Source organism: Loxodonta africana, chromosome 9, assembly GCF_030014295.1.
Source record: "Loxodonta africana isolate mLoxAfr1 chromosome 9, mLoxAfr1.hap2, whole genome shotgun sequence".
NCBI lineage: Eukaryota > Metazoa > Chordata > Mammalia > Proboscidea > Elephantidae > Loxodonta > Loxodonta africana.
In genome coordinates, this window is record NC_087350.1 from 120,996,909 (window position 1) to 121,015,464 (window position 18,556).

Here is an 18,556-nt window from a genome sequence, read left to right on the forward strand (position 1 = left end):
GTTTTAGTAACCGGTTACGCCAGCACCTGAATAAAAGCGGAGAGAGTAATGCCTTCTTGGCCACCGTGGGAGTGCCTGGGAAACTTCACAAAGTGCAGCAGTCACACTGATCCCTGGGGGCCATGGGAAGATGGACCTGTCCTGAAAGGACACTGTGTTGTAAAGCCCAGTCGGCTCTCTAGCCCACAGAGGTGACCTGGACTGCTGCCGCAGGGTCCCCTCCTCCTAGGACAACCATGGCCCTTGCCCAAGTGAGCATCCACTGCACCCCTGCGGTGCTAGGTGGCTGGTCCACTGAGCTGAACTCAATCACCTGATACCTGTGGCAGGGGCACCCCGTCCCTGGTGACACACTTTCTCCAGAAAGCAGGCAGCTGGCCCTGGCCAGTCATGACAGCCTCCGCTCCCAGCTGCCCAGAAACATGCCCCAGTCCAACTGCACCACCCAGGTGTCCTCTCTGGAAGGCCCCCAGGGTGGGGGTATCCTGAAGGACTGGGAGGCCCCCTGCTTCAGTCTCCCAGGCCCTGCCCAAGGGGACTGGAAGGGGCAGCCTCCCATGCAGGTGGCCGTTGGTCGCTGGGCAGTTAAAGGGTCCATTTGTGTGGTGACAGGGCGGGCACAGGCTGCCCCGTCCTTGGGCCGCCTTTACGCCCTCGGGGAGCAGTGGTTCCCGGCTCATGGGCGGTGGCCAGCCCCGGCTGCGGAGAGGCCTGGGGTGTTGGGGTGGGGTGTGGCGAGCGCTGATGCCCGGTGACCCGGCAGCTGGGATGGAGGGATCGGGAGGCTAGGGAGGGCTTGGTGCCAGCGCCCAGGTGACGGGGTGAAGAGGGGCAGTGTCGCGGAGCAAAGAGGCCCAGGGTGGGGGCGGCACCCGAGCTGGGGTGACCGAGCTTGGGGCGCGGGGTTGGACGCCGGGAACGGGGGCGGTGCCGAGCCCAGGGGCCGGGTGACGGGGGGGTGAATGTCCCGGGGCTGGTCTGCGGGCGCGCGGCGGCCAGGCGTCGCGGGGCGGGGCGGCCTCACCTCCGCGCTTCTTCGGCCGCCCCGCCCCCTGCCTCGTAATAAGGGGCGCGGCAGGCGGGGCGGGGGCAGCGGAGCCACCACCCAGCGCAGGCCCGCCGCCCGCCCGCCGGGGAGGCGCCCGGAGCAGCGCCGTCGAGGCCCACGGGCCGCCGGGTGCACGTCCGCCCGGCGCGCCGCCAGCATGGACCTCTGGCCTTGGCTGAGCGCGGCGCTGCTGCTGCTGCTGCTGCTCGTGCAGCTGAGCCGCTCGGCCAAGTTCTACGCCAAGATCAGCCTGTACTGCGCGCTCTGCTTGGGCGTCTCCACCGTGGCCTCGGTGATCTGCCTGCTGCGCCACGGCGGCCGCACGGTGGAGAACATGAGGTGAGGGCACGCGGGGCCCGGGCGGAGGGGACCCCGGGGCTGGGGAGGCCGGGGGCGGGGGAGCGCCTGGCCGAGGGGGGCGGAGCGCCGGGCGCGGGGGTCGGGGGCCCGCCGCACCGCGCGCTTCCGCTTCCCCAACTTTTTTCTCTCACTTCTCTCCTTCCTGCTCCGCCCGCCCGACCCTCCTGAGCCTCAGGGAGGGCGCGGCTGGAGAGAGGGCCGGGGCGGGTAGGGTCCCCGCCAGCGCGCGTCACAGTGACCCCTCGCCCTTGCCCCGAGGCCCGGCCGGGACGGACACAGGCGTTTGTTTAGATGGGGCTCGGCCTCGGCGCCGCCACCGCGTCCCTGCGCCCGCCTTGGCCGTGCGGGGTGCCGGGCGGAGGGGTGCTGGGCGGCTTTCCGAGAGAAGAGGGCTGGGCCGAGCTGGGAGAGGCTCCTGCTTTCCAGCGGGACGGCCGGCGTTCGTCCAGGCCTGGTCCTGCCCTGACCACCGCAGAGTCGGGGTGCGCCGGGCGTTGGGGTTTCTCTCCCGCCCACCGCCAGGTGATGAATGCGCCTGTGCCGTGCCCCGCCGGAAGGGTGCTCTGTTGCTTCCTTAGTCGTCTCAGGAAGGTGGAAGGCCCCTAGAGGAGCTGCGTCCCTGCTGGGTGGGATTGGCCCTTGGGGTCCATCCAGCGTCCAAGCAAGGGGAGGGAGCGGGGCGTGGCTGGAACTTTTCCCTGACCAGCACCGCCCCCACTTCCGTGAGCTTGGCGTTGCCTGGCCGGGTGGTGGGGTCAGGTGGAGCTGACCAGACAGAGACTGGGGGGTGGCTGCCCAGGACTAGGCCCCTTCCTGACTTTTCTCCATGCTTTCGGTCCCTGAGGTCTGCTGCTACATTTCTGCCCTGTTTGGACAGTCTGTCTCGTGGCCGTGGCCTGGCGTGTGGTACATGGCGGTCTTTAAGGCCCCTACTGCCCTGTGTGGTTTACTCCCCTGTGTGGTTTCCTGGGCTCTCCGCCATCTCGGCCCTACCCTATTGGGCAGGCTGATACCCAGGCTTCCTGGTCCCCAGGCCATCTTCAGGGGCACATAGAAGCCCCAGGTGTAAGAGGTATAATGGTGCCCTAGTAGAGGGTGGTCATGAGGAGGAGACAGAAGGCCTGGCGGGTGCCCAGACTAGTGAATATATCTGCGGTCTGCAGTGACCCCTCAGCCCCAGGATTTCAGACCCCAGGGGCAGCCAGGTGGCGCCTGTCCCGCTGTCATCCCAGGTGGAGGGTAGGAGGGAGGGCTGTTCTGAGGAAGAGACCCCAAGGGCAGGCCTCAGGCACCCAGGTCAGGGCATTGCTCAGTAACCCCCCCGCCCCCGCCCCAGGCAGGGGGTTCCAAGCAGGGACCTCAGCTCAGCCCTGCTGGGCCTGGACCAGAGAAGCCGGCAGCTTCCGAGCAGAAACGGCAGGGCATCTGTCTGTGGGGTGAGGCTGGTGGGCTCCTTGGAGAGGGTTCTGAGACCTGCGGGAGCCCTGGGGTGTCCTGGGGTGCCGGGAAGGAACTGAGCCCTGTGTGGGGCAGGCCCAGAAGTGGCAGGTCTGTTTTGGAGCTGATTCCCCTCTGTTCTGTGTCTTGTCATCAGTGGCCTCTTTACAAACAGCTCCTGTCTTTACAAGCCCTGACTTACTCTCCCAGGTGACCCTGGACTATAAAGCTGACTCCCAGGAGTTGTGTCACAAATCTAGAGCTGCCCTTCTGGTGGTGGTGGACGGGGGCCTGGGGGAGGCGGTAGGCCAGCCCTCCAGCCCTCACTCTCCAGCCCCACCCTGAGCCATCCCAGGCCTGGCCTTTGGACCACCCACCTCGCCTGGCCTGGAAGTAGTCTCCTTGGCCCCCAGCCTCACCTTGATTAGGGCCAACAAGGCCATCCTCCTCAGGGCCCTGAAGGTTCTGGGTGCCTTGTGGGACTTACTCACCACCCTCCCCTCCCCAGGGTAGTTCCCAGATTCAGTTTCTGCAAAGGGGCCTCTTCTGGGGATGCTGATGAGGTAACAGCCGGTGCTTTGTTCCTGCTGGGACGCCAGGTCCCCGGGGAGGAGGGAGGGCTGGTGGGTGGGGCCGTCTGGGGGCACCTCCCTTCCGCCCTGGGGCCCCTGGCCTCCCCAGGTCCCACAGTGTCACATGAGGGCTCCCAAGACTCACTCCCCAGGGGTGGGTAAGAGTGGAGAGTAGGGCAGGCTGAGTCAGGGTGGGGGAACACTGAACATGAGTTCCCGGGGGTGTGGCTGGAGAGAGGTCAGAAATGCAAGAGAACAAGGAGGTGCTGCTGTGTCTCTGGCAGCTGGTCAGCAAGGACCCTGGAGGGTGGGGGAGGAAGGGGAGGGGCTGAGTGGTACACCCCTGCCCCTTCCAGCCCCTCCTAGGCTGGGTCATGCCAGGCCTTCACCAGCATGTCCTGGACCCCTGGGCATCCAGGTGCCTAGCTCTCCTCATTGCCTCCAGTCCCGCCCCGACTTCCGGAAAAGAACATGCCTTCCCTCCCCCACCGTCTTCAATGCCTCTGTCCTGCCCCCCCCATCTCTTGAGCACCTACTGTGTGCCACAGACACCGCTCAGCCTCAGGAATAGGGGTTACTCCCTGCTCCAGTTTACGGAGGAGGAGACTGAGGTTCAGAGAAACCGCTTGCAGCTAAGACCCCTGGGGTAGGGGAGGAGGGGTTGCCCAGAGGCGTGGAGCTGGGACCTGGGTGGGGAGTGATTTCAGAGTCTGTTTTTCATTTTCCTCTGTGTGTAGCCTGGTGCCAGGGTGAGGGCTAGATTTTGGGGGAGTCCTCCAGGCAGGCTCCTGAAGAGGCCTTTCCTGTGTGGCATGGAGCTCTGGGTGTGTAGGGAACAGTGATGGGAACAGAAGGGCCGAGGACAGCCTGCCAGGAGTGGGCTCAGGGGCTGGGACTGAGGATCCCCCAGGCCCATGGAGTCCACTGAGGCCTCCCCCATTTGCAAGGCTGGGGGTAACCAGGAGCCTGTTTCCTCATCCTGGGGGGCAGGTGCTGTCTGACAGCCGTTTGACAGGAAGGCTAAGCTATGTGCCTTAGGGTTGGGCACAGCTGCAGGTTTCAGAAAACCCTAGTAACAGTGGCTTAACCGAGAGGTTTGTTTTTCTTGTGCATCAAAGGAGACCAGCTTGGGGCTGCAGAGTGTTCTGGCTCCTCTGTCCTGTGGCTCCACCATTCTCAGGGTCCAGGAGGCCACCACTGTGGCCACGTTCTAGCCACTACGGTCAGAAGAAGATGTCCCATTGGGGACATTTTCTGCTTCCATCCTAATGGCTAGAGCCTTGTTGTCATAGCAACTGGTAGCTGCAAGGGATGCTGGGAAGTGAAGTCTCCTTTGGGGAGCAGGTGCCTGAGCTCAATGCTGTCCATGTCGGTCAGGGCTCAAACCCAGAACGGCCCAGCCTCTTAGTGCTGCTGGGCTGCATCCAGGCCTGGCCCTGGGTGGATGGCTGAGTCAAGACGGTGCAGTCAGGGAGGCCTAGCCCTAGCACACATCACTGCCCAACCAGTGTGGGGCTCGTCTGGGGCCTGGGCTCACGGGGAAGCTCCCTGGTTCTGCTAGGGGCCAGTCTCCCTTCCCCCTGGAGGCAGCCATCCTGCTCATTAGTGAGTGGGTGGGTGGAGGCCCTGGCAATCTGGACTCCAGCTCTGGAGGCCCCGCCACCCTCTCCCCGTGTTCCTCCAGTCCTGGTGAATCCCCTTTTTAACACCTCCAGGCATTTGCGCAGGCTGGGACCCCCCCATCTCCATGCCCCTTCTTTGTGACCCAGCTTTGGATGACACTTGTCAGAAACTCCCCTGGGCTGCCAGGTGGCCTCGTCACCTGAGCGCTGCTTGGTGGCCTACGCACAGCCTTCCCGCCAGGGCCTCCGTCCCTGGGCTGACCTCCCCGGGGGGTCTGGCCAAGGATGGGCCAGCTTCAGCCCCACACGACTGCCCAGGTCCCCAGGGAACGGCCCCCCCCCCGGAGCAGGCTCTAGGGTGAGGGTCGGAGTGGGGCTGTGAGGACAGGCGGGCAGCTGGGCTGTGGCCTAGACACTGGCCTTGACCCTGCTCCCCACTGCCTGAACAGGTGCTGGCTGGGGGAGGGGTAGGCCACCACACTGAGGGATCTCTGGCTTGAATTTACTCAGAATTTTTCTTCTTGTGTCATTGTCACCATAGCCACCATCTGTGGTTGCTGGGTGCTCCAGGGCCTCACAGCCTGGTCACGTTAACCCTCCACACCCGCCACTTCCTGGACAGGAAGTGGCCACTTAGAGAGGTTGAGTGCCCTGCACAAGATGAGGAGGCTGGCAGAAAGGAGCCAAGGTCTGTGCACCCCAAAGGCAGAGCACCTGGGGCCAAACTCCGAGGGTTCAAGACGTCTGGGCCTTTTGTGGCGCTCAGTCCTAGGCTGGTGGTTCTGATCCGGATCCTGACACTGAGAAGACCTGGGTAGGGCAAGGACACCCCCTACCACCAGCTTTGGGGAGGGGGCTGCCCCTGCAGGGTGTGGAAAGGGCCCCTTCTACCACAGTCAGCAGTGGCCCCACAGGGCTAGGCTGGGCACTTAACCCATCCGTGGGCCATCTGGCTCCAGGCCCGCTGCTGGGGAGGCCAGGAGCCTGAGGCTGGAGGACACTGGAAGTGGCCAGATCTGTGAGCGCTGGACCAGTACCAGTGACATCTGGCCCGGTTTTGGGGCCCTAGCTCCTTTGCAGGAAGGAATGGGGCTGCCCCTCCCTACCTCGGGTTGATGCGGGGAGTGGTCTGGCCGATTTGAGCTTTCTGCTGCAAAAGGCCAGAGCCAGCTGCCCAGCCCCGCTAGGGATCGAGGGAGGGCTTTAGAGCCCCCAGGGAGGCCTCAATGACACCCATACGGCAATTCCATCTGCAGTTCCGAACACTTGGGATGAGGAGCCCTGGGGACACCTCAGCATGTCCTCTGGCCGGCATCATTCACATGATCAGAAGTGGGGTTAAGGCCTAACATAGCCACCTTGCTGTGTGACCTTGGGCAAGCTGCTTCACCTTGCAGAGCCTTGCTGCTTTCCCATTTGGTCTGTGGAATGGGTGTCATAACTGGGTTCGTCTGTGAGCCGATGGAACAAAAGGAGGCAATTCCCGCCAAGCCCGTGGTGCAGCGCTTGGCACAGACTCGAGCATCGGTCACGCGTCTGCCACTACAGCGGTGGCGTTACCACGGCCACCTCCTCTGTTAGAACCACGCTTGCCGGCACAGGGACCCCAGCACGGCGCCTGGCGCGCACGGTACCTACAGAGAGCGGTCTGCTTCCTTCCTCTTCGAGGAAACATTTCAAAATGATATCTACTTTTCACTCTTACACCAAAACGTGAAAATGCAGGACATTAGGAGAGGAGAGTGCAGGCGCCGCGTGGTCCTGCCCCAGAGAGGGATTCCTCATCCTTGAGTCCAAGTCCTCTGTTCCCCCGCCCCAGCCCCCACGCGCTCTTTTTTCTTAGCCTATTAAAAAAAAAAAAAAAAAAATTTTTTTTTTTTTTTTTTTATCGAGCGCACCAGCTGCCACCTGGAGCCTGAGGTTGGCCAGTTTACCTGAGCTTAATTAATTATACATGCTCGGAGAGCTCTACCCTGGGACCCTCAGTCTCCTCCAGTTCTTGTGACCTGGACCCACCCATGGCGGTCCAGACCGTTCATCAGGGGAAGCCTGGGCTTATCACTAGGAAAGAAGCATGGAAAGGGGTCTGCCCAGTGCAGTTTACACACAGTATCTCTCACAGATGAAAATGTTACAGTATAGCAAATGTGTCAAGAAGCTAAAAAGTATGGATAGAAAAAGGAAACTTAAAAAGGCCACTGAGAGAGAGGAGGGGGGAAGAGAGAGACGGAGAGAGAGAGAAGGGGGTGGGAGGAGAGAACTCCGCACATTTCGGGATGTATTTGTGGGAATGCAAATGACGTTGTACTCGCCATTATAAGTAGTATATTATGATATCTGCGATATGCAGATGACACAACCCTGCTTGCTGAAAGTGAAGAAAACTAGAAGCACTTATTGATGAAGATCAAAGACTACAGCCTTCAGTATGGATTACACCTCAGCATAAAGCAAACAAAAATTTTCACAGCTGGACCAATAAGCAACATCAAGGTAATGGGAGAAAATATTAAAATTGTCAAGAATTTCATTTTATCCGTCCACATATGAGCAGCTGATATTTGACAAAGGCCCAAAGTCAGTTAAATGAGGAAAAGACTGTCTCTTTAACAAATGGTGCTGGCATAACTGGATATCCATCTACAAAAAAAATGAAACAAGACCCATACCTCACACCATGTACAAAAACTAACTCAAAGTGGATCAAAGACCTAAATATCAAATCTAAAACGATAAAGATCATGGAAGAAAAAACAGGGACAATGCTAGGAGCCCTAATACATGGCATAAACAGTATATAAAACATTACTAACTATGCAGAAGAAAAACTAGATAACTGGGAGCTCCTAAAAATCAAACACCTATGCTTATCCAAAGAGTTCACCAAAAGAGTAAAAAGATCACCTATAGACTGGGAAAAAGTTTTTAGCTATGACATTTCTGATCTCTAAAATCTATAAAAAGACAAATAACCCAATTAAAAAAAGGGCAAAGGATATGAACAGACACTTCACTAAAGAAGACATTCAGACAGCTAACAGATACATGAGGAAATGTTCACCATCATCAGCCATTAGGGAAATGCAGATCAAAACTACAATGAGATACCATCTCACCCCAACAAGGCTGGCATTCATCCAAAAAACACAAAATAATAAATGTTGGAGAGGTTGTGGGGAGACTAGAACACTTATACACTGCTGGTGGGAATGTAAAATGGTACAATCACTTTGGAAATCAATTTGGCACTTCCTTAAAAAATTAGAAATAGAACCAGCATACGATCCAGCAATCCCACTCCTTGGAATACATCCTAGAGAAATAAGAGCCTTTACATGAACAGATATATGCACACCCATGTTCACTGCAGCACTGTTTACAATAGCAAAAAGATGGAAGCAACCAAGGTGCCCATCAATGGATGAATGGCTAAATAAATTATGGTATATTCAAACAATGGACTGCTACGCATCGATATAGAACGATGAATCCATGAAATATTTCGTAACATGGAGGAATCTGGAAGGCATTATGCTGAGTGAAATCAGTCAATTGCCAAAGGACAATTTATGAGACCATTATTATAAAAACTCAAAAAATAGTTTAAACAGAGAAGAAAATATTCTTTGATGGTTATGAGAGTGGGGAGGGAGGGAGGGAGGGAGAGGGGTTTTCACTAATTAGATAGTAGATAAGAACTATTTTAGGTGAAGGGAAAGACAATGCACAATACAGGAGAGGTCAGCACAACTGGACTAAACCAAAAGCAAAGAAGTTTTCTGAATAAACTGAATGCTTCGAAGGCCAGCATAGCAGGGGCAGGGGTTTGGGGACTATGGCTTCAGGGGACATCTAAGTCAATTGGCATAATAAAATCTATTAAGAAGACATTCGGCATTCCACTTTGGAGGGTGGCATCTAGGGTCTTAAATGCTACAAAGCGGCCATCTAAGATGCATCAGTTGGTCTCAACCCACCTGGAGCAAAGGAGAATGCAGAACACCAAGGACACAAGATAATTATGAGCCCAAGAGACAGAGAGGGCCACATGAACCAAAGACTACATCAGCCTGAGACCAGAAGAACTAGATGGTGCCCGGCTACAACCAATGACTGCCTGACAGGGAACACAACAGAGAACCCCTGAGGGAGCAGGAGAGCAGTGGGATGCAGACCCCAAATTCTCCTAAAAAGACCAGACTTAATGGTCTGAGACTAGAAGGACCCTGGAGGTCAAGGTCCCCAGACCTTCTGTTAGCCCAAGACAGGAACCATTCCCAAAGCCAACTCTTCAGACAGGGATTGGACTGGACTATGGGATAGAAGGAAACCCTGGTGGTGTAGTGGTTAACTGCTGACCAAAGTGTCAGCAGTTCGAATCTGCCAGGTGCTCCTTGGAAACTCTATGGGGCCGTTCTACTCTGACCTATAGGGTTGCTATGAGTCAGAATTGACTCGACGGCACTGGGTTTGGTTTGGTTTTTCTATGAGATGGAAAATGATACTGGTGAGCAGTGAGCTTCTCGGATCAAATAGACACATGAGACTATGTGGGCATCTCCTGTCTGGAGGGGAGATGAGAAGGCAGAGGGGGTCAGAAGGTGGCCAAATGGACACAAAAATAGAGCGGAAAGGAGTATACTGTCTCATTAGGGGGAGAGCAACTAGGAGTATATAGCAAGGTGTATATAAATTTTTGTATGAGAGACTGACTTGTAAACTTTCACTTAAAGCACAATAAAAATTAAAAAAAAATTCTTTTCATTTTACTTGGATCCACAATCAACAGCCATGGAAGCAGCAGTCAAGAAATCAAAAGATGCATTGCATTGGGCAAATCTGCTGCAAAGGGCCTCTTTAAGGTGTTGAAAAGCAAAGATGTCACCTTGAGGACTAAGGTGTGCCTGACCCAAGCCATGATATTTTCAGTCTCCTCGTAGGTATGTGAAAGCTGGACAATGAATAAGGAAGAACGAAGAATTGGTGCCTTTGAGTTACGGTGTTGGCGAAGGATGTTGACTATACCACGGACTGCCAAAGGATGAACAGATGTGTCTTGGAGGAAGCACAGCCAGAACGCTCATTAGAAGCGAGGATGGTGAGACTGTCTCACATACTTTGGACACCTTATCGGGAGGGACCAGTCCCTGGAGAAGGACATCGTCCTTGGTAAAGGAGAGTCAGTGAAAAAGAGGAAGACCCTCAACAAGATGGATTGACACAGTGGCTGCAACAATGGGCTCAAATATAGCAACGACTGTGAGGATGGCGCAGGACCGGGCAGTGTTTTGTTCTGTTGTACATGGGGTCGCTATGAGTCAGAACTGACTCGACAGCACTTAACAACAACATTAAAAGTAAAATGTAAATTATTGACCTTTTTCTAGCCTGCTGGGTTGTGGGCTGTGAAGTGAGCCCTAACCGGTATCACTGTTCCCGAGTGGGCGTCGAGGGGCTGCAGGCTCTCCCGCGCTGGCCCGCAGCAAATGTCTGCAGACTGCCGCAGGGTGAAGCCCTGCAGGGGAGCACGGAGACCGAAGGGAGCGGGCCTCTGAGGGCTTTGGCGGGGCTGCCACTCTGCCCTCCTGCTGGCAGCTCCCAGCTGCTCCGCCGGAGGCCTCGCCCTGGGGCCAATCTAGTGTTACCAGTCTTTCCAGTCTGTGCCAGTCGGAAGGCTGGAAAAGGGGGTCTTGTTTCAATTTGCTTTCTTGGCTTGCTGCTGTTGTTGCCTCCAGTTGATTCAGACTCACGGAGACCCCACGTGTGCAGAGTCAGACTGGTCCACAGGGTTTTCACGGCAGTGGCCTTTTGAGAGCAGATCACCCGGTCTGTCTTCTGAAGCTCCTCTGGGGGGGTTCGAACCACCAACTTTTTGTCTAGTAGTCAAGTGCTTAACTGTGCCACCCAGGGATCCCTCTGTTAGCGACATTGCTTTTTTCCTTGCTCATTGGACGTTGGCATTTGTGTGTGTGCACCTATGTGTGTGTGTGCATGTGCGAGTTCATGCATGATGTGTATGTGTGCATGTGAGTTAATGCATGTGATATGTATACGTGCATGTGCGTGTGTGTGTGCATGCATTGTCTGCTTCTGGCCTTTCCTGTCTCCTTCAATCCTCACAACCACCCTAGAAACCAGTAGGTCCTCAGGTGGGTGTGCCCAGTGGTCTGAGGCTGGGACATCTGAGGTGGAGGCCCCCAGCTTCCAGATCTAGGGAAGGATGGGCAACCTAATCCTTAGAGCAGCCGCAAGCCTCAGTCTTCCCCTCTGCAAGATGGGATAATGAGAGCTGCCCTTTCCGTTATGAGTGTTAATGTGAGTCCTGTGAGAGGCACGGCTGGTTAAGGGTGCCTTTGAGTCCAGGACCCAGCTTTGACTGCTGTTTCGAGCTAGCTCTCTGACCTGGGGCAAGTTACCTAACCTCTTCTGTAGAGGGGGAAAAACAGCCCTACCTCCTGGGGCTGTTGGCTGGGCAGGGAGACGTGGACAGTTCCAGGGTTAGGAGCCCTCAGGGCAGTGGCCGACACATCCCAAACCCTCTGTCATCCACCAGGGATCAGAAGGACCCAGGGGCCCCACAGGGAGCCACTGAACAGTGAGCACACACCTCGGGGCTGCAGCATCCCATTAATGAGCAGATGTGCCATCCCGGGTGTGAGCAAGGCTTCCCTTGGTGGAGCAGGACCGTGGCCAGCCTTTCTTTCTGGGTCCACCTGCCTCCTTCATCCCCAGCCAGCCACCTGCAACACAGTCTCTTTGGACAACTGGAGCTGGGCGTGGGAGACTTGACACTCCCCATGGATATATCTGGGTGACCCCATTGTGTGCAGCTTTGGGGAGCCAGTCTCATGTTCACACATGTCCAGGTCTGCCTCCCCAGAAGGATTTGCCACCCATGGGTGCAGGGGCTACATGGGGTGGACGGAACGTGAGCCTCTGAGCCTGGTTTCCTGGACCACGTCCTGCATCATTGACTTGGTGTGACCACGGGCAGTCCACATAACCTTTCCAGCCCAACTAGGTCATCTGTAAAATGAGATCACTAGGGCAAATCTGTAGGGCCACAGTGAGGAAAGAGCAGTGATGCCGCAAGAGCTCCTGGGAAGCTCTTCCCTTGCTCCTGACATGGTCTCCCTGGCTTGCGCTGCCTTGAAGGGATGGTCACTTCCCTTGGCTCAGGTCCAGTCCCCTTTCAGGGTCTTTCCTTGTGTGGGGTCCTTCAGTCTGACATAGCTCAGCTCTGGTCTTTCAGCTACCTTACCTCCCCACAGCCTTCTCCCCCGCTGCCAGCCCCCCCTATGTTGTGAGCCCCTCTGGGTCCCAGACTTCGCTGCACTGCTGGGCGTGCCTCTCTGGGAGGGCTGAGGGAGTGAGGGTATGGGGGGCACCAAGGGGCAGACTCTTGATAAGCAGATTGGGAGGTAGACACTTCCCTTTTGGGAAGCTTAGCCCTTCAAGCTTTCCCTCCCTTCCTCTCTTGGGGGCCAGGCAGGAGCGGCTGGTTCTAGTCTATGGATGGGACCTGGAGGCACAGGAGGGAAGGGCTGGCTCGGGGTCATACAGCCAACCATGATAGGACTGAGCCTGCGGATGAGGGTCCTGGGGCTGTCAGGACAAAGTGCCATAGCAGGGGGGCTCTGGGTGTTCTGGAGACAGAAGTCACAAATCAGGGTGTGGGCAGGGCTGTGCTCCCTCCAGAGCCTCTAGGGGAGGATCCTCCCTTGCTCTCCCAGCTTCTGGTGGGTTCTGTACTCCTGGCATTCCTTGGCTTGTGGCAGCACCCTCCATCTCTGCCTCCGCCTGCACGTGGCCTGCTCCCTGTCTCTGTCTCTTCCGTTTATAAGGACACTCCCCAATCCACCGAGATCTCATCTTGATTATAGCGCAAAGACGGTGTTTCTGGGTTAAGATGTGGACATGTCTTTTGGGGGACACAATTCAACCCCTAACAGCCCGGAACCCCAGGCCTGGTCTGGTCTAACAGTGGTTCTTCTGCGGGGGATCCCCGCTGTGACTCTCTCAGCCCCACGTGTGTGCTCAGATGCTCTTCCCACACCGTGACAGGGCTGTGTTGACCGGCATCTCCCTGCAGAATCATCAGCTGGTTTGTACGCTCCTTCAAGTACCTGTACGGCCTGCGCTTTGAGGTCCACGGCCTCGAGAAGCTGGAGGCGGACCAGCCCTGTGTCATCATCTCCAACCACCAAAGCATCCTGGATATGATGGGTAGGCGGGGCCACGGGGGGCTGGGGGGTGCTGCTTCTGGGGCAGAGGTTGGGCTGGATGAGCAGGGGGCCGACACAGGGCAGGGCAGGGGGCCTTGGCCTTCCTCCAGCCCCCAAAACTGGCTAGCCTGGAGCTGGGTACTGCAAGCAGAAAAGTGAGGCTCAGAGAGTCTGAACGACTTGCCCAGGCGGCTAGTGGGAAGGCTGGGCCTCAGGGAGGTAGCAGGCCAGGGCTCTGAGGCTCCTCTTCCACCCCCACCCCTGCCCTGCACAGGCCTCATGGAGACCCTCCCCAAGCGCTGCGTGCAGATAGCCAAGCGGGAGCTGCTGTTCCTGGGCCCCGTGGGCCTCATCATGTACCTAGGGGGTGTCTTCTTCATCAACCGGCAGCACTCCAGCACTGCGGTGACCGTGATGGCAGAAGTGGGCGACCGCATGGTCAGGGAGAACGTGAGTGCCCGGGCGGGAATGGGGACATTCATGCAGTGTCCTTGTGGTGAAAAACAACAGGCGCCCAGACAGTACTGTGTGTGACTTGGCTTTGGCAGAAAACGTGCATCAGAGATTCCTGTCTGTAATCACACAGAGGTCTGGATCGGTGCTCCTATCAGCCAGCGGTGGGCTCACCTGGGAAGAGGGGAGGGAGCATGGCCCCTGGGGCCACCCCAGGACCATAGGGTGACTGAAGAGCTGCTTTCTGTCCGTCCCCCCCACCCCCGCACACCCTGCAGCTCAAAGTGTGGATCTACCCTGAGGGCACACGCAACAGCAATGGGGACCTGCTGCCCTTCAAGAAGGGTGCCTTCTACCTGGCTATCCAGGCCCAGGTACTCCGGCCTTCCCCTGGGCAGGGGCGGGAGGCAGGCCCACGTTGGCTTAAGAGCTGCAGGTGACCACCCTGCCAGCCTGGGACTGACGGCTGCCATAGGGCAGGTGACAAGGCCTCACCACCCCTACCTGGTCCCCTGGGGCCCCTCACCCACTCAGAGCCTGGAACTGCCACACTGGAGGTGCTCATCTGCCCACTTTATGGCTGGCCAGGGGGTGAAGGCAGGACACAGATGTGGGAGGCCAGGGACACACATGGGCTTTTTGCCAGCTCCCTCCTTCCCTCCCTCTGTCTCCTTCCCTCCATCTCTCTCCTCCTACCTTCCTCTTCTTCCCCCCCGCTTCCTTCCTCCCTCTCCCCTCTTTCTCCTTCCCTCCCTCTCTCCCCCAAGCTTCAGTGCAGGCAAGCTAAGTGCCCAGTCTCCCAGTAACCCCGGGGGGTGGCGGGGGGCTGGCTGTGGTGTGGGGCAGGCTTGGTCAGAGGAAGCCACAAGCTCCCAGTTGTGGCTTTTCTGGTCCTAGGCCTCCCAGGGGTGCACTTTGTTCTGGGGTGTCCTGGAGTGGGCAGTGGTACTGGGGTAGTCTGTTTTGTGGGGCTGAGATGGGGGTGACTCCATTTGAGGCAGGTCCTCTTGTGGGTGAAGGGTATCCTGTCCCACTCCTGAGGGTGCTCCAAGTAGGGGGAGCAGTGGAGGGGGCTTCCATCCTGCCCTTTTGGGGTGGGGGCAGGCCCTGGTGGGATGAGAACCCCCCCCAATGGTGTCTGCTTTTATCCTGCAGGGAAGTGGGGGGAGGTCTAGTGCCCCCTGGTGCCTGGCCCAGTACAAGGCGGGATGAGGCCCCTTGGAGGCTGGGGTGCCTCACTAACAGCATGGGGGTGTGGGGAGCCAGTGGGGGTGAAGCCAACATGGGCTAGAGGTGGAGGTCCTGGGCTCAGACCTCAGTTCCCTCCAAGCACGGCTCCTCCACTCTGGGGTTTCAGCCTGGCCCCCAAGGGGTGGTGGAACACATACCTGGGGCTGATGTCACTTCTACCAGAGGGAGCAGTAGTGGGGGAGGCCAAGAGGAGAGAGACAGATGGAGTGTGGGGGACTGAGACGCGCCGTTTCCTGCTCCCTCCCTCCAGGGCCAGCTCCTCTTTATCTAGGCCCCACCCCACACCATCCTGCTGGTGCTGGGAACAGGTTCCCTGACCTGTCACTGCAGGTTAATGATTACCCCAGGTGACATTGGACATGGGAGTTACTGTTGGACTTGACCCTGGTATCTTCAGGGTCTCCGGAAGGCTGGGCCCTGCCCACGGCTACAGCTGGCCCTGTGTTGTGGGGATGGGGGAGAGGATGGGGCCTTAGTCACTAGTGCTGCTGTAACAGAAATTTTACCACAAGGGGGTGGCTCTGAGGAACAGAAGTTTATTTTCTCACGGTTTAGGAAACTTGCTTTCTTTCTGTTTCTACTCTGGGGGAAGATCCTTATCTCAACTTCTCTGGTGTTCTCAGAGCTCCTGGGTTCCTTGACGTCTTTCCCCGTTTGTGCTTGCTTTTCTCCCAGCCACCAGGAGCCCTAGTGGCACAGTAGTTAAGAGCTTGGCTGCTAACCAAAAGGTTGGTGGTTCAAACCCACCAGCCGCTCCACTGGAGAAAGATGTGGCAGTCTGCTTCCGTAAAGATGACAGCCTTGGAAACCCTATGGGGCAGTTCTACTCTGTCCTACGGGGTCGCTAGGAGTCAGAATCTACCTGCAGCAAAGGGTTTGGTGGTTTGCTTTGGTCTCTCCAGCCTGACCTCCTTTTATATTTCAAAAGTGATTACAACTGATCTCTGATTACATCCAGACACCCCCTACATCGATTCGGCCTTATTAACATAATAAAGAAAACCCTATTGCCAAATGGGATTACATCCAGAGGCACAGGGGCTAGGGTTCTAACACTTGTTTTGGGGGACACCGTGCAATTCATAACAGATGGGGAAGGGGGATGGGCAGGAAAGACCTAGGTAACCTCCTCCACTGAACCAGACCAGCCCTCTGCCCTGAGAGGTCACAAAGGGGAACCACAGACCCCAGGAGCTAGCACAGGTGAAGGGTGGGAAGGCTTCCTGGAGGAGGTGGTGCTGAGCAGATGTGCAGGATGAGTGCCATACTTGGGCCCCCAGGGGACAGGAGGGGCATCCCTCCTCTAAGGGCTCCACATGCCTGCCCTGCAGTCACAGGGACCCCCAGGGCCTCCCCAGTGCTGTGGGCAGCCCCCAGGTGGGGCTCCCCCACAAGCTCTTCCTTGGCATCGGGGAGGGCTGGGGGTGCCCTGCCAGTCCCAGGGACTGCCCAGGCTTCTGTCTTCCTGCCCACAGGTGCCCATCATTCCTGTGGTCTACTCCTCCTTCTCCTCCTTCTACAACCCAGAGACAAAGCTCTTCACCTCAGGTACACCTGCCCCGTGTGCACATGCAGGTCCATGCAGGCCCCTGATGCACTTCTGGTGGTTACTGTGGGCCAGAGCTCTGCCACACACTGCCCACTGGGTGGATGTGTGGGTGGATGGGTGAATGGATAGATGGTTAACTAGGTGGGTGGATGGGTGGGCAGATGGACAGATGGGTGGGTGGTGGGTGGGTGGATGGATGTATGAGTGGGTGAGTACATGGACAGATGGACAGATGGGTGAGTGGTGGGTGGGTAGGCTGATAGACAAATGGACAGATGGGTGGGTAGTGGGTAGATGGATGGGTAGGTAGGTGGAAGGTCCCAGCCATGGGCCAGGCCTCCCCATCTCATTAGCTCTTCCCAGTGGCACTACAAGTACAAGGCAGGTGGCATTGGCCCCATTTTTCAGATGAGGAAACTGAGGCTCTAAAAGGGGGCAGGGCAGGTTCACACAAATCTTGCTGGAGGGTGGGTTTCTAACCTGCTATGGTCTCACCTGATTCCCCAAGTAGGGGTGGTGGAGCCAGGGCAGCCCAGCTGACCCAGGGCAACAGTAGGTGCCTCCACATATCTTGGCATCCATTGGCCGCAGAGGCTGGGGCCTCTGCCTCTCCCATCGAATCACCAGGTTCCAGGTGAGGTGCCCTATTTCTGACCATGGGCACCTGACCCCCAGCTGGGACGGTAGGTTTGAGAGTGGAAGGGCAGTCAAGCTTGGTCTCTCCCACATCTGGACTCATTGTGGAGGACAGAGGTTGAATGGAGTGTGGGGGTGACTGGGAAGGGGTGCAAGGGGCCTATGGGAGTGGGAATGTTCAATGTCGTGTTAGTGGTTACCGGGGAGCACACCAGTGTCAAAACCCACTGACCTGTGTGTACCTTGTATATAAATTATACCTCCATTAAAACAAAGCAAGACCAGGCAGGCTGCAGTGTCAGGGGAAGAGCCCACAAAGGCTTCTGGGAAGGCCCAGTGGTGGGCCTTGGAGGAGGGATTCAGCTGATGCCTGCCCCCTCACAGGAACAATCAAGGTGGAGGTGCTGGATGCTATCCCCACCAGCGGCCTCACCGTGGCCGACGTCCCCAGGCTCATGGACACCTGCCACCGGGACATGAGGAGCACCTTCTTCCGTGTGTCCAAGATGCCCCAGGAGAACGGGGCAAGTGGGGGGCTGCAAGCCCTGCCAGCCCAGTAGCCAAGGCCATGGGCTGCGGGTGAGCAGGATGGGTGGGGGCTGGCCAGAACATGGACAGGGGACGCCCAGGCTGCCAAATATCACTGTCTGTTCCCTAGCTCCCGGCTGTCATTCCGGCCTTGGGCATGGGGTGGCCCCTCCTGTCTCTGGCCTTGGGTTGAGACCCCTGACTTCCCTCAGTGGGAGACTAGGCCGAGCCCTTCCCAGCACTGAGGGCAGGGACCCCCAGACCTCCTGGGCCCTAAGGAGTAAGCATACTCCAGGCTGAGTGGGCCATCTGGTGGCCGACTGGAGCTGAGCTATCAGCCTCAAGCCTTGGGACCAGCCTGTGTGAGCACACTTCCTGGCAGGGGCTCTAGTAGAGCTGTCCTGGGCCCTGCAGTGGCAGAGAGGACAGGCTCCCAGGCCAGGATGCAACCTGCATGGGCCCTCCTGGAGGCGACAGGGCTGGGGGCGGGTGGGGCGGGCAGGCCCTGTCTTGTGCTGCCCGGCCATAGGACACCAAAGAGAAGGGTCTATGGATTCATCCACCAGCCTGGAGGCACACCTGTGGAGTCGGCATTGCCCTTGGCTGTTATTTTTTATAAACCACTCCTGGAAATGCCTGGTGAGCTGTGTTCACTCGTAAAGGCGGCAGTGGGACGCACCTCCCCAGGGGGCACATTGTGGGAGCTGCCCAGGCTGGATGGCAGTGTTTCCTTGGGGGGCCCCAGGCATCCGACAATATTTGGGTTTTCAGCAGGTGTACAGATCTGCCCAACTGAGGGCAGTGGGTGTGCCAGGGGCCTGGCAGCATGGCCAGGAGGCTGCAGATTGCTGGGGCCGCTTTGAGCTCTGGTTGAG

The 18,556-nt window shown here is 57.6% G+C and overlaps 1 protein-coding gene across 2 annotated transcripts; it reads left to right on the plus strand.

Moving 5' to 3' along the window:
- The first annotated feature begins 1,164 nt into the window (after nt 1–1,164).
- On the plus strand, nt 1,165–18,317 carry AGPAT2 (1-acylglycerol-3-phosphate O-acyltransferase 2). 2 transcript variants are annotated; one of them, XM_064290641.1, is made up of 6 exons: nt 1,168–1,387; nt 13,132–13,265; nt 13,539–13,714; nt 13,996–14,091; nt 16,444–16,516; nt 17,538–18,317. In XM_064290641.1, the coding sequence occupies exons 1-6, from the start codon at nt 1,206–1,208 to the stop codon at nt 17,711–17,713; spliced, it is 837 nt and encodes a 278-aa protein (XP_064146711.1). In that variant the 5' UTR covers nt 1,168–1,205; the 3' UTR covers nt 17,714–18,317. The 2 variants fall into 2 exon arrangements, with proteins under 2 accessions (XP_064146712.1, XP_064146711.1); XM_064290642.1 differs by lacking the exon at nt 13,996–14,091 and having other exon boundaries at nt 1,165–1,387.
- Nucleotides 18,318–18,556: the final 239 nt, after the last annotated feature.

Bases quoted from the DNA above. Each gene is read 5' to 3' on its own strand.
- AGPAT2 (XM_064290641.1), top strand. From the start codon at position 1,206: ATGGACCTCTGGCCTTGGCTGAGCGCGGCGCTGCTGCTGCTGCTGCTG. The intron at 13,266-13,538 runs GTAGGCGGGGCC...TGCCCTGCACAG, and splicing joins AAGCATCCTGGATATGATGG to GCCTCATGGAGACCCTCCCC. The intron at 14,092-16,443 runs GTACTCCGGCCT...TCCTGCCCACAG, and splicing joins ACCTGGCTATCCAGGCCCAG to GTGCCCATCATTCCTGTGGT.